This window comes from Brugia malayi (assembly GCF_000002995.4).
Source record: "Brugia malayi strain FR3 genome assembly, contig: Bm_v4_Chr3_scaffold_001, whole genome shotgun sequence".
Classification (NCBI taxonomy): domain Eukaryota; kingdom Metazoa; phylum Nematoda; class Chromadorea; order Rhabditida; family Onchocercidae; genus Brugia; species Brugia malayi.
In genome coordinates this window covers 11,788,151-11,803,162 of record NW_025062477.1, presented here as the reverse complement: position 1 = coordinate 11,803,162, position 15,012 = coordinate 11,788,151, and the positions used below count along the sequence as shown (strand labels likewise).

The window sequence follows — 15,012 nt, the reverse complement described above, 5'->3', positions numbered from 1 at the left end:
CACAATAAAATACTACTTTTAATCCGAATTACGCACCGAAACATTTTTAAAAATAATAAATATACAAGAATTTACTACTTCAAGCAAGTATTGACCTTTTAAACTTAATAAAGACTGCCATTTATATTGAAGATTGAAGACAAAAACTGGGATTTTACTCGTGAGCGACTTTGATAGCCTGAAGAGTTGAACAGATGTATTAAAGCTGTAGAAATTTCATACACATTTCAAAAACATCAATGAAATGATGTAGAAATCAAACATGCTTATTCTACATTTAGTAAAGGGAAATCAATGAAAAATGACTTATCACATCGATGTTGATGATAAAAAACTGAGCTGTTAATGCGATGAACATGAAGAAATTTTAGTTTTTCAAAGTACTAATATCTCCTAAATCATCACTTTCAACAATCACAACGAAAATAAACTTTGGAACAAGAATAAAGGAGAAAGGTTCATAACATTGAATGCATAAATTCCATAAAGCAAACAAATCACACAAATAATTTAGGCCCAAATATCAAACTCAAACTGTACAGGACTTTTTATGTGCATCAACATAAAAACAAAATGCTTCTAAATTAAAAAAAAGAAAAAAGTAATTAAAAAGAAAAGTAGAAAACAATCAAAATGATTATCGTATTGAGAAGAGACCGGCAATAAAATGTTAATATGAATGAAAAACATAAAAGCATTTACAAGAAAGCGGGAAATAATTTATACAACTGACTGGGAATAAAAAATTGCACCTAATAAAACATAGTCTTATATATATTATGGCTCTTTTAAGCATATTTTTTAAATGATAATTTAAATGAACATAACAAAGTTGGGTAGAAATCACGAAGTTTCTCGAAAATCTCATTCAAAACCTTTGCAGTATGTAACAGGAAACAAATATTTGGAATATAAAACAACTAATTTCATTTATCAGACGGAATATTCAAATGTTAGCTTACTAACATACGGAGCAGCAAACGGACTAAACCATCGCAACGAAAATGGACCGCCAAAGATCATTTGTAAATTTTTCCAACCATCTGGTCCTGAAAATTTTATGCTTCATAGAACCACGTAGTTAAATACCCAACTTTAAAAAATGACTTTGCTAATAAGTTAATATATCCATTACTATATTATTTTGCATGGTATTTAACAGATGCATCAGATTACTGTCAACATATTGGATAATGAAGCATTGGTTTTTCAGTAAATCTACTAATTTTTATTTTCTTCTCAAAAATTTTAACAGATCTACATACCAGAATTGTACTGTTCATTTTTAAGCGCTTCAATGCTAGTCTGATCGTTGCATATCGAACTAAGTTGAGTGCCGAACATAATAAGTGTGAATATTGCAAAAAGAATAGCTTCAAATAATAAAAACACAAGTAAAATTGTTGTAACCGGTGGTCCAAACAATGAACAATTTTGCCAATCACCGCTAACACACAGAACAAATTGCCATATTCCCCAGTACACGGCATGTGTCGATAATAACGCTACATACATCTGTAATTAATTGAGTTTTTCATATCTATTTCAACTTATATCATTTGTAATATATCAACTCATACTATCTGCTTAATTTTCAAAATATTATTACAAGTATAAAAGTTTTAAGAACTATTAACTTGAGTATACGAAGAATGAAATAAGGAAAAAAATCAATAATGAGTTCTAGGGAAGAAAGGAGATTTTGGAAGAATTAAATTAAATTATGAAAACTATAATGAAAAACCTTAATCCCATATAATTTCTGACTGTTCCAAAAAAAAATTCTTTGTAGAAGCATAATTTTCCGAACTGTTTGTAAATCAATTTGATTGTTTTTTTTTTTTTTTTCTTCTAGTTTTAACTATTAAGATAAAATCAGTACCGTGAACAGCACAAAATACTTCTGATTTCCTTCACCAACACAGTTGTTTACCCATGGACAATGATGATCCATTCGCCTAACACATCTTCCACATACACTACAGTGATGCGCTCTCTCTGGTTTTACACTGCTACTGCAATAATCACTTATTGAATTTTCAATTTTCAGAAACACAATTTTATAAATCACTATCAATTCTTACTTCATGGAAATATAAATGAAGATTTCAAGTCTCACTGTTTTTGTCACAGTAATATGTAGTAGCGCAGTTGGTTTAGAGTACTGTAAATATTTGATTTTCTCCGCAATATGACTGCAACTCAAAGAAGCTATCATCTTACAGAAGCCACGTAAATAAAGCAAATTAGATAATTTAAATGAAATAAATAAATAATAACTAAAATGACCGTTCTCACCGAAAAAGTAGACTAAGTAGAAAATTTATAAAGAAAGAAGTGTTTTAAATTATTCAACTGGAACTGACCACTTCGAGCATTTGTAGATGACACTTTTTCGTGCGAATTGTAATCGTTGAATATATTCATCAGTAGCATTACCTTTTGGCACAGCACCGGGATCGGTAAGCATCGTTTTGATATGCGATGAGAATGCTAAGCACATAAGAATATGAAAAATGATAGCATGAAATGTTTGATGGACGACATTTTTGGACCAAGATGCCATCATCACTGTCAAAACGCAAAACTCCCCATATAAAATGAGAAACCTGTAAAAATAAAAAAAGAATATTAGATTCTGAGATGACATATGAGCATTATTATGTAGAGATGAATAATCCTTAACTTCTAGCTCATAAATTCCTCTTCTCCGATTACAAAATCATAAATCTTTCAAAAAAAAAAAAAAAAAAAAACAATGAATTGAGCAAATGTGAAAGAACAAAGGAATCAGAAAGATAAATTACTATAATCATATCATAAAAAAATTTTCAAATTTTATCCAATATATATGAAGAAATTTTGTCACTATTTAATCATTCGTTAAAAAATTATACAAATTTTTTCTCTTAAATTTCCTAATTTATTTATTTTTCTTTTTTTTTTTCCATTGTTTCTTATTACTATTTTCGCTATTTTCCAATATTTTCATAGATTTTAACTCAATATTATAGAAGACTTTCGCACCGAAATATTATACCACTCTTCATTTGTATGTTTTCCTCTTTTAACAAATATTCCTTACATAAAATTTCACTTTTTCTAAATTCCATCATCCTATTTATCCACACAATAAGTTGCGTTGGCATTTTGTAAAGAATAAATTTCGTTAGCGATGCTCTTACAGAAGTACGAAGATATATTCATATGGAAAAAAGAATAGTTGTAAATGCTGAATAAAAAGTTTATGAAAATACTTGAAGCTAAAGAGGAAAGAGTAAGAAAAAAGAGTGAAATTTCATAAAACTAAAAGATGAAAAGATAGAGAGGTAAACAGATAAATTTTAATAATTTAATGCAAAATGCATTCATCATGCGTACCACGTGAAGACAGCACACGTTAAACCGCAAGTATCACGCACACACCAAGATAGACCACAAAATCGTGTCTTATCATCCATTCCGTTCGTATGCATCTATTTTATCACACAGAAATGGCTAACGCCATTGTCCAACTACCCGCTTTTTCAAATTATGCAATGATACTTCTGAAAATAAGATTTAAAATTCTCAAACTTACAAAAAGTTTAATACAAATCCCATTTAATACATTGAAGTAAAATGATGAAATGATATAAAAGCAAATGTAGCTCAACAAAGCACATGAAGTAATTGTACTTAAACTTCGAATTAAAATGAAATTACCAAAGTTTATAAAAGATTTTGAAAAAAGCTTAGTTTAAATAAAGCAAGTTGCCTATAATTAAATAACAATAAATGATCAACTTTCTTTCTCTTCTGTATAGTAATTCATTTTTAAAATAAATTTCAGCAAAACATATTTTCTTTCATGACTGGATGACATTAAATCAGCCTTCAAAGAACTTGAAAAATCATAAATCAGCTAGAAATAAATCAAGTCCGCTCATTAAAATGAATAAAATATTATAGGCAAAAAGAATTAAGATTTATGAAGAATTTGAAAGAGCTATCAAAACTTCTCAATTTGTTGGTAAAAAAAGAACGATAATACAAACTAGTATTTCTCTAATAGCATCATTTATTTGTAATATACTTTATAAATGAAAGAAAATTTATCAATTTTAACATTAACTTCAATTACTTAACTTAAAAAAAAATCCAATTCCAATATAACTATCAATTTTTTTCCGCAGCTAAAAAAAAGTGTAACTTTCAAAAATAATCGCAAAAATATGACATTGTAATTGCATCTTTTGTTAGATACAATCTTTGAAAATGAATAAATATGCAAAATATAAACAATAGAAAAGAAATATATTTTGTAACCGTATATTAACCATTTAACTTCTACAATTACCCATCTAATTTCTACCGTCAAACAAAGTAACTCTAATGTAATTCTTAACAGTAACTCTTAACATCTAATTACCATTACTCAATTTGCAGTTACCCAACTCTTACTAATGGATATATAGTTACCCAGCGGATATATAGTTACTCCGTCCAGTTCTTACTATCTTTTACTTACCCGTTCCATCCATTCATCTTCACGTACCCATAACCAGTACATGAATTTCAACGCTTCTGGCCTTCGCCTCTATTTACGTGATTGGGTTTTAATGAAATGGCTCGGCCATTGCTATAAGATATTTTTTTTTGGGGGGGGAGGAGGGGGGAATTTTTTTTCTTTGTTAGTAATTCTCATTTTCGCTAATAATTAAATATGATTTAATGGTTATGATTATAATTGGCATTTCCATTTTGAAATGACTGAATTATTATTTAAGTTTTAAATTAAAATCGAATTTTGTATGTTTGAAGAGGGGTTATTAATTTAAATTTAAATTATACTTAAATTGTGTACTTGAATTAATTGTTTATAAATCGTTTAATATTTAATTAATTGCTTGGAAAGGAAAAATTTAATTCAATTCAAGTTAATAAATTTTTTTGTTTTAATTTTATTCTGTATATGGATGAAAAAAATATATGCTAAAGAATGTAATTTAGTTTTACAGAAGAAAATGAGAGTTAAAAGGCAACTTGAACGAGAAATCATTATTTAGTTACTTGCTAATAATTAAGTTTGAGTTTGATTTTTAGAGTGATGGAAAAAGATATAAGTGGTCTTGACAATGTTGAAAATGACAGTGGAAATCACCAAAACGACACCGAACAAGAGGATATCTCCGAGTATGTTGTTTCAGTTTTGTTTTTAATTACTTTTTTAAGTTAAATTTCAGTTTCAAATTCATTTGTATTACATTTGGTCATAATTTTTTTTGCGAGGAATTCAGCGTATGAATTACTTTTGGTTTTTAAGGGCATAACTAATTAAGTCATTCAAAAAATTCCAAAAAGTACATTTTTATGCGTAAGTCTATTAACTAAATTGGAGCTCATCAGACATAGCTGTTTTCAAGCATTTAAATTTAGAAACAGGTTTAATCGAATATCGATCGAAAATCAAATTTGGAAATCACTCAACAGAAGATTAAATAAGTTGGACATTACCTTTTTCGGTTTCTGTTGGAATTTAGGCCTAAATTTCGATATTTTTTTGAAAGAGTGTATAAATCCTTGAGTGGATGGAATATCATTTCATACATAATTGTTTGATTCGATCGGTGAGGAAGCTACTGAAAACATGAAGATACGAGTAGAGTAAGACTGAATTCGTGAAAATAATGTATCAGTATTTTGGTAGTTAAAGTTACATAATTGTTTTCATAGGAGAATGATTTTGAAGTATGGAACAATGTGATCTAGAGTATCTTGTTTTTGAATGATACTAAAGGCCAACTAGACATATTTCCAGAAGCATTAATGAAGCCAGTGAGATTTTACTTGTTACGGTTTAAGCAATTGAGCGATCCGACTAGTTATAGGACCGAACAAATGGAATTTGCTATATATATCTTTCCCAAATCATTAATAAATGTTTGAAGTGTTCGTCAGATGATTAATTAGACAGTTATAATCACAGTAGTAGGCAATATGAAAAGATACAGAATGCTGAGATTATTTTGTGAAAGAATGATTTCTTTAAGTCATTTTTATTTAATAATAATTTAGATAAACACAGAGAAGCAATAAGAACTATTGATAAGCCTGGAATTAATCCTTAGCAGCATTTAATTATGCTGTGGAGTAATTTAAATAGACGTAAATGATTATTGTTATCTGTTAATCTGATATATTATTCTTCAGAATACCGGATGATCCATTGGTGACATTAAGTGAAGTTATCGAAGCACATGAAGAACTTGAAGCAGAAGCTGAGGCTCTACTTGGAGGAGCTAACGCTAATGTTTGCACATATCCGGAAGTTATCTTTTAATTCATAATTCATAAATTAAGTTGAAATTTCAGATGCACACATTGGGAAAATTGGTTTCATTACGTAAGCATTGTGGTTAAAAATATGTGTTAAAATATCGTATTGGATAAAAATTCTTGTCGAAGCATGTTATGACTAATAATTATGGAATTTCTTTGAATTTATAACTTCTGCTATTACATAGCAATTCAGATTTCTGATTATAAATTTGGTAAGATAAGCAAAAAAAAAAAAAAAAAAAACTTGTTCGTGTTATTATTTTGCTAGTTTGAAATGTTTGAAATTTGATGAGTTACAGGGATATAAACCACGACAACCATTGTACTCTTGTCGTGATTGTACAAGTACCACAGGACCTGCGGCACTTTGCTATGCGTGTAGCGTTAATTGTCATGATGGTCATGAACTTGTTGAGTTGTACACAAAGCGGAACTTTTGTTGCGATTGTGGAAATTCTAAATTTAAAAATGCTTGCACACTTTACAAAGTAATGTCCATAACATTAACATTATATAAAAAAAAAATAATAATAAGTTTCTTCAGGTATTTAGAGTTTTGAAGAAATTTTCCGTTAATTTTATTCTCATTAAAATTCTATTTCTTGTTCTCTGCACAAAATTTCCATGATTTTTGATAAAATTCTTTGCATTTTAAAGTCAAATCCTAAGTTTAAAAAATATTTTATTGATAATGGATGAAATTTTACATATTCTTTTTCAGGAAAAGAAACCTTTAAATGAGCGAAATCAGTACAATCATAATTTCGATGGTCTCTACTGTACTTGCAATAGACCATATCCATGCGAAGAATACGACGATTGCGAAATGCTACAATGCATAATATGCGAGGATTGGTTTCATTTGCAGGTGTAAAATTATGCTCGTCTTTCTGATACAAAATTTAGAAGTAGTAAAATTTTCACTGGTTTCTTCCAAAAAATTTATTGCTATTATTCATCATATAAAAAGAAAAAATCTGGTATATAAGATATATAAATTAATATCATTTTTTTTTTTTTTTTTTGCCACAAAGCAAAACAAAACCATAAACAGAAAAAAAAACTGAAATCAACTGAAGAAATTATAATTTTAAATGACGTCATAATGAATATATTATTATATCAATTTTTTGTAGCATCTGGAGGAAACACCCGACAGTGTTGATACAAGCGAAGTGGAGGAGGTCATCTGTCGAAATTGTGTCACGCGTTTTACATTCCTGCTATTTTACGCTGATGGAACATACAAAGAAGTCTGTGCAGATAATAAATTATGTAAGCTGAAATGGCTTGAAGCAAATGCCAAAACAGATGAAAACAGTCAACCGTGTTCTCTGTTTTTCAACTCTTATAAATGGAGAAATCGTTTATGTCAATGTAAAATTTGTTCGGTAAGTTGTACAAGTTAATTTTCACTCAAAAATATGACGCAAAAAATTTATTGGAAAGGAAAACTGGCAACTCTTGCATGAAAAAGGATTTTTATTAGCTAGTAATTGCCTTATATTCGAAATAACTGTTTACAAATGTTTGTTATTGATTAATTTAAATTTTATAAGATGTAGTTTTGTGATTGCTTAATCCTGGGCGCATATTGCAGCATCTTGAAATGTAATGTTAAACGTCTTGAGATGTAGTGTGACAACTTGTATTATGTATTAACTTGTATTATATCATTTATCAAATGATAAATGATGATATGTCATACTGATTATTAGCAAAATTTCTGGACCATTTTAATCCATTTTTTGTTTGTGTTAGTTTGAAATTCGAGTTTTTCACCACAAACATTTTCAGAATTTTTACGAAGATAATAATCTGCAGTTTTTGACTGATCTCACAGATTGTATGCAAACATTTGTTGAATCACACAGTAATAAAAGTAATGATAAACCAAAGGATGATGATCGAGTTATGACAAATGCATTAATTGATGTGGCTGGTCGTGAAGGAGCAATAACCCTTTTTAAAGGTAAAAAAGTTGATATGATTGATCGGTTCATTAGCTATAAGGTGTTTGTTATCTACTTCTGAAATTTATTTTGTAGGGTATGAAGAAATGAAGCGGAAATTAGGAAATCATTTGAAGCGATTAGCCGATGAAGGAAGAGAAGTGAAGAAAGAAGATATTGATCAATTTTTTCAAGAACTTGAAATGGAACGTAAACGACGTCGTGAAGATATTCTCTCTCAATTATAATGCTAAAGTAATGACATACTTCAATATATAATTGATACCTCTTATTTTGTATTCAAAAATATTCTCAATGATTATCAAGATGTTAATTTACTAAATCTATACATTGATTCAAAATGCCCTGGTGAAATACTTTGTTTTAGATTCTTTAACTGGATAATTAAAACTGATAAATAAATGTCATCAGAATTATTGGAGTTTTCTGTACTCTCGATACTATTAAAGATTTTTTCTATATGTTGAGGTACAGTTATCTTTAATCTCTCTACTGTAAGTTGTCTTCCATTTTGCAATATGTATGGATGAATTTTTTCTAGAGAATAGCATTTTTGATAGTACGTATTTTGCTGGATTAATATGTGCAGCTATTTTCTTAAGCAAGAAATTTTAATAAGTTCGAAATGATTTGTAGGATGATATAATGGGTTAGATAAGTGAATAAGATCAAACATTTGAATTATACTCATGGAATTAAGCTGTTCATTCGTGCATATGCAATTTCGAATCATTCTTACTATTTTCCATGCATGTTTAATTATGCAAATTTGTAAAAATAATTTCAGCGATTGGAATTTTTAATTCAGAGAGTTAAAGTATGAAATAAATAATTGCAGTAATTGCCCAAAAATGATCAAGCAATCAAATTTTACCATTTAATACATTTATGTAATACTTTTTAGTGGCAATTACTTGTGATACAAAATAAAACTAAGAATAATTCCTTTCTTTATTTTTGTAGAAAATAAAAATTTCCCTCAATACTTGTTTATTTTGCTTGTTGATACTCTAATTTGCATATTCTATTCCCATATTATATGTGCTGTACACTGTCACGGATCATTTTGTATTTTCCAAAAGTAATTTGTTGTGAAGAATAGTTTCATTTGTTGCTTCACGGCATTGTTTTAACTTTCATATATCAACATTCGTTGCTTACTGTTATTCAACAAAACATTTCTAAATGTTTCACCGTTTTGTTTTTCCTTTTTTTTTTCGCGAATAAATGATCTGAATTGTTTTAATGAGATACTCAAGAAATTGTGGGTAGTATTTAAGCCAAACATTTTATTATCTTAAAATTACACTAATAAATTTGAAAAAGAAAATATCTGAAAAAAGAAAATGCATTTCTAAATCTGAAATTAGTGAGAAAGTGATTTGATATAATCAAAATTGTTAATTATCAATGTGATATGTGATGTAATTGATAATTGTAGGTTGTTAACAAGAGATCAGTGTGATTGGCATAGATCGGTTATTCATTTTTTTATCATTCGTTCATTTTTTTTATTTTTATCATTAAGATCGTTTACATAAGAATCGATTGGGCAATTTATGGGCATTGATTGATGGAAATTTGGTTAGATTGAATGAAACTTATGACTTCTTCAAATTTATCAAAAATTATGGGATATTATTAGAAGTTAATGTTAATCGTTTCCTGCAGATTTAGTTGATACTGGAAGCTTATATTCAAATATGGAAAACAGTGAAATTTTTAATGACAATAATTGCTGTTGATTTAATGCTATTAGTCAAAAATGGTAAATAAACAATACGCAGTCCTATCAAACTATCGTCTAGCTGTTAACAGATTATTGTAAGTTTTCTTATTGTTTAATAGTATTAAGCATTAATCCTTGGACGTTTATCATTTTTAGCATATAATTTTAGTATAGATTTCAATACTGTCAACATCATTTAAAAGTGTAATTTATTAAAGATCACATTAGCTATTACACTTCTTACGATAAAAATTCTAGTATTGTGGATTAAAATTTGATTATTTTTGAATAACTTAAAAAACTTTGAGATAACTTTTGAAGCATAAAGTAATTTATTAATTTTTCCTACCAACTTACAGACTTTTCTGAACAGCTCATAATTACTACTTAATATTTCATATATGTTATTGTAAAATATTACTTAAATTAAGTAATATTAATAGTATTATATGATTGTGTTATTTTTTATTATAATCAATTGATATTATCAGGAAGATAGAAGGTTAGAAGGTACTTTATCAGCCAGCTAATCATTAAATAGGTTTTCAAGTAAGAAATTGAAATTAGCATTGTTTCAAGTAAGTCCAATTAATTAATTGTTTATTTATAGAATATGCATGTTAGCAGTGTTTCTTCGTATTCTCGCATACATTTATTGCATCGATTTTCTGAAAAAGCGTCCAGAATTAAGTGTACCACAAAATTCATTTCGAAGACTCATTGATGGCGTATATATGCTTAGAGATGGCGTTTCTCCGTATGATGGTGATATGATACATTGTGTATGTTTGCTTATATTAATTATTTCTGTAATTAATTGATAGAAATCAAGCGTTTATCATTTATGAATTATTTATCAGTATGTACCAAAAAATTATATATAATGTTCATAATAATTTTAAATTGTTTCTAAAATTATAAATGATTTTGTTTTTCCCGCTAAGTTTTAAATGCTCAAATCAAATTAATTAATGTCTCATCTACATTTAGCTTTTCTTTTTTTGGATGTTTATTTGTTGTTCATTTACCTTCCGAAAATAGTTTATAGAATTGATTATTGTAATCATTACACATTTAACCGAATAATCATAATACATAATCATAATTATGTTAGCAATGATTCGTATTTCAACTTATAGTTCATTGAACATCGTTGAACTTTGATAGTATATTTAACTTTTTTGTTAGATAGTGTTTAATTTATAACTGTTGACATTAAGTGAATAATAGTAAATGAATCATTTACTACTACATATTATTTACACAAAAAAGTTGAAATTATTATAAAAGTAAAGATTGTCAGTTCATTTTATTTGTAGCAACCGATACTGCTGTATTTATTCACCGCAGTAATTGATCACCCCAATCTATTATTGATAATATTCTTGGTATGAATGTTTATTTTATTCTAATGAAATTAAAATATCACTGCAAAATTAATAACTATTTCCGATTAACATTTAAAGTATAATGCATTGAATAGGTTACGGAATATTTCTATGTGGTAATTTTATTATCATTGTGTTTATCAGTAATTTAACTTGACAGATAAATGTGTCTAATTAGATTTGAAAGCTTATTGAGACCAGTGTTTTGTTTTCAGTCCTTTGATGTAGTAACGAGTGAGATTTTACGCATGATAGCAATAGTTTATTTGAAAAATCATGGAAGTAGTGTAGAAAATATCGAACGAATTGCTAATTTGGTTTCGAAATGGTAAGTGAAATACAAGGTTATATTCAAAAATAAAACTGCAAAAATGTTTTTTTTTTTTGATTAATATAAACTTTTTTCTTAATTAATATAAACTTTATATTAAAACTTTCGAAATAAGTTTGGAAGTGAAACATTTCTTATTTATGTTCTTTTTCCAACACTTTTTTTAATTGATAAGTTTTCAGTTATATGCTTAATCCTATTGCTGTTGCTAGCTGTGCTATTTTTAGTCTATCAGTTGTTTGTAATCTTATTACAGCTCTTTTTATTTTGGCATTTGTAAAAGGTGAGTTAATTTTTTTTTTTTTTTTACTATATTTTCGAGGATTGATTCTATCATTAGTATTATCAGCAGAAAAAGAAGTTAACAAGGATTATTGACAAATTTCCCTTCTGTGCCAATGCCTAGTTTTTCTTTTTTTTTTTTTTTTTTTTTTTTTCTACTTAAACCTATCAGTTAAACGTTATAAAATATTATATTATAATATTAAATCACATATCTCAAAGATGAGAGAAAGAATGGAACACAGTTTGAAAGTTTTTATGAGGATTTTAAATCTATAATTTTCTTTTCTTTTCATTTATACGAAGAAAATATGTTTAATTGAAGAATTCCAGGTTCTGTATTGTTTAGCTCGATATTATTTAGTGTACTTGTGCAATTATCACTCTATCCAGCTATTTACATATGTGCTTTATTGGTGAAATTCTCAGCATTAAAAGAACGTATAATGATAATTGCATTTTCAATTATTACAGTTACTGCTTTGTTGTTTTTTAATTATTTTCTGAATGGAAATAATTGGAATTACATTGATTCAACATATAAATTTTTGTAAGTTTTAGTTTTCTTCTTTTCCGTTTTTTTGCTTCCATCTTTTTTTTTTTTTTCAATGTTGCTATAAGAGAGAAGCTAGAATATGAAACTGAAACATATGCAAAAAAAAAAAAAGAAAAGAAAGAGAATTTGTTTACGTATGTTGTAAACTTACATAATATACTTCATTATAATTTAAATTTAACTTTTTTATTTTTATATTTGATATTTTTTCAGATTGGATGTTCGTGATTTGACACCAAATGTTGGCATATTTTGGTATTTTTTCATTGAAGTTTTCAACCATTTTCGACGTTTTTTTCTTTGGGTATTTCAAATCAATATCCTTGTTTATCTTGTACCTCTGTCATTGACATTAAGGTGACACTTCTTATTGCAATCAATAAAATTTATCATCCATTTTTGCCTCATAATCTAAATTGCCTACTTATTTATATTGCTATTTATTATATCCTAAGTCTAAATTTATCTAAATTGCCCATTTAATTATTAATATAAGGTGCAGAATTCAAATGTAATTAAAAGTACGAAGTGCAATCTTTTTACTATCTATATATCATATCTGATTGAGTTTCAGGTTCATATTTTCAGTCTGAATGCATTCATTACCGTTTCTATTTCAGATCCAATGCTTTTCTACTTCTACAGCAGCTAATGATTCTCATTTCCGTCTTCACATCGTATCCATCCATGGCTGATTGTTTGATTTATTTAAGTTTATTACCTCTTTTCGAAAATTTAAAAAAATGTTCGTTTTATAATCTTTTATATTCTTATTCACTCTATGAGCAGATTATTTTAGCATTTGTTTTCGATGATTGAAAATTGCTTTAAAAAAAAAAAAAAATATTAGGAATTTTATTTAAAAATTTTTTACTTGACACTTAATCAGAAAAATAATAATTCTTTTCGATTCCTACTTTTTCGTTTATTTCATGAAGATTTCCGTTGGGGATTGATTTCCGGTGGTGCACTGTTAGTAACAATCGTTCTGGCACCAGTGATGTGGCAAATGTGGATTGTTACTGGTTCAGGAAATGCAAATTTCTATTTTGCTGCTACTTTAATTTATTCTGTTGCCCAGGTAATTGATTAATCTTTCCTTTTATCACATTTCATTTTTGGCATTCCAATTCTTATTATTGTTATGAATTATTCATCAAATGGAACACTTCTTAAATTTCACATATTACATTTAGGTAAGTTGAATATTCATTTTCATTCTACACGTTGTATACTTTCTTCATTAATTTCTATATTCAATTTTCTTTGCAGATTTTTTTGCTTACCGATCTTCTATATGGTTATTTGCGCTTGAAACTTGTCGAGAGAAGAGGTATAACTGATGAAAGCAAAATAGCAGTTCTTATGTTCAAGTAAATTACGCATTTAATGATATGTTTCATTATGTATTGTGACCAATTTTACGATGTATTTGATGCTTTATTTCTTGATCCTTATCAATTTATCATTTCGTAGAGCATATATTTTCTTTCATTTATTGTTAAAATACTTTTCTTTCATTTATTGTAAAAATACTTTTTGCTTTTCTCATCGAATATTATTTTGGATAATAGAACATATCAAATTGAATGAATGATATAAGAAAGATGATATGTTAATATTAATTTTTTCTTTTCTTCATCTTAAAATTAGCATTTAATATTACTGAGAAAAATTGTTTAATACTGATGTTTAACACTTATAAAATAGCAGAAAACGTATTTGATCAACAAAATAAGAAGTAAGCTTGATGACTTTGAATAGCAGAAAATTTCTGTTACTAAATTGTTAGTAAATTTAATTACTTTATTTGTTGACGCGCGTATACTTTTAAGTATTATTTCTATTAACTTAACGATATCAACTATCAAGTAAGTTATTGATAATAAGGAAATATATGAAATATAAATATAGAAATGCCCACTCATTTTAGAATGCGATAGTAAAGGATTTTTATTTTCATTATCATATTAAAAAATATAAAAATAAAATGGACTTTTATGAGAATTTTTCATTCTTTTTTCCTTTAAAACAATCATTGACAATCCAAAATTGCCAAATTTTTATTGGAAGCAAACAATTCTCGTCTTTATTTTGAGTGGGTAGAGTTTTGAGAGTTTTGAGTTACGATTTGTTCAGTTCATGAACTGGAGCTTGGGATCAAATATTTTTTTTTTTTTTTTTTTATATTTAGATTTATACATAATGTGTTGTCATATTATGAAAATGAATAGAAAGCATTTTTTAAAAACATGAAAATAGTAGATTATTTTGTTTTGAAGTTTCGAGAGGAAAATTCATGTTTCCTAGAAATTATCTATTGTAATTCTGTAGGAAATTCAGAAAGTTGATAAATTATTTACTAATAATTGAATAAATTATTTATTAATAATTGATTATCACAGTTATAATCTATGTGGACATTCATTACA

At 27.2% G+C, this 15,012-nt stretch overlaps 3 protein-coding genes across 4 annotated transcripts; 2 read left to right on the top strand and 1 right to left on the bottom strand.

Annotated features, from left to right (window-relative positions):
* Positions 1-933: 933 nt before the first annotated feature.
* Positions 934-3,461, bottom strand: Bma-dhhc-3 (Golgi-specific DHHC zincfinger protein, putative; the record flags this gene model as incomplete). The annotated part of the gene is made up of 5 exons (XM_001892523.2): positions 934-1,049; positions 1,266-1,515; positions 1,883-2,015; positions 2,367-2,609; positions 3,382-3,461. The coding sequence occupies 5 exons, from the start codon at positions 3,459-3,461 to the stop codon at positions 934-936; spliced, it is 822 nt and encodes a 273-aa protein (XP_001892558.2).
* Positions 3,462-5,089: 1,628 nt separating this feature from the next.
* Positions 5,090-8,521, top strand: Bm5914 (the record flags this gene model as incomplete). 2 transcript variants are annotated; one of them, XM_043080912.1, is made up of 8 exons in its annotated part: positions 5,090-5,175; positions 5,419-5,484; positions 6,193-6,310; positions 6,621-6,809; positions 7,043-7,189; positions 7,458-7,712; positions 8,119-8,293; positions 8,370-8,521. In XM_043080912.1, 8 exons carry the CDS (start codon positions 5,090-5,092, stop codon positions 8,519-8,521), a joined length of 1,188 nt encoding a protein of 395 aa, XP_042936846.1. The 2 variants fall into 2 exon arrangements, with proteins under 2 accessions (XP_042936846.1, XP_001892559.2); XM_001892524.2 differs by lacking the exon at positions 5,419-5,484.
* A 1,538-nt stretch (positions 8,522-10,059) lies between these two features.
* On the top strand, positions 10,060-13,957 carry Bm5915 (GPI transamidase subunit PIG-U family protein; the record flags this gene model as incomplete). Its single annotated transcript, XM_043080911.1, has 10 exons — positions 10,060-10,118; positions 10,634-10,805; positions 11,343-11,411; positions 11,627-11,739; positions 11,925-12,025; positions 12,358-12,574; positions 12,794-12,937; positions 13,201-13,325; positions 13,519-13,661; positions 13,853-13,957. The coding sequence occupies 10 exons, from the start codon at positions 10,060-10,062 to the stop codon at positions 13,955-13,957; spliced, it is 1,248 nt and encodes a 415-aa protein (XP_042936845.1).
* Positions 13,958-15,012: the final 1,055 nt, after the last annotated feature.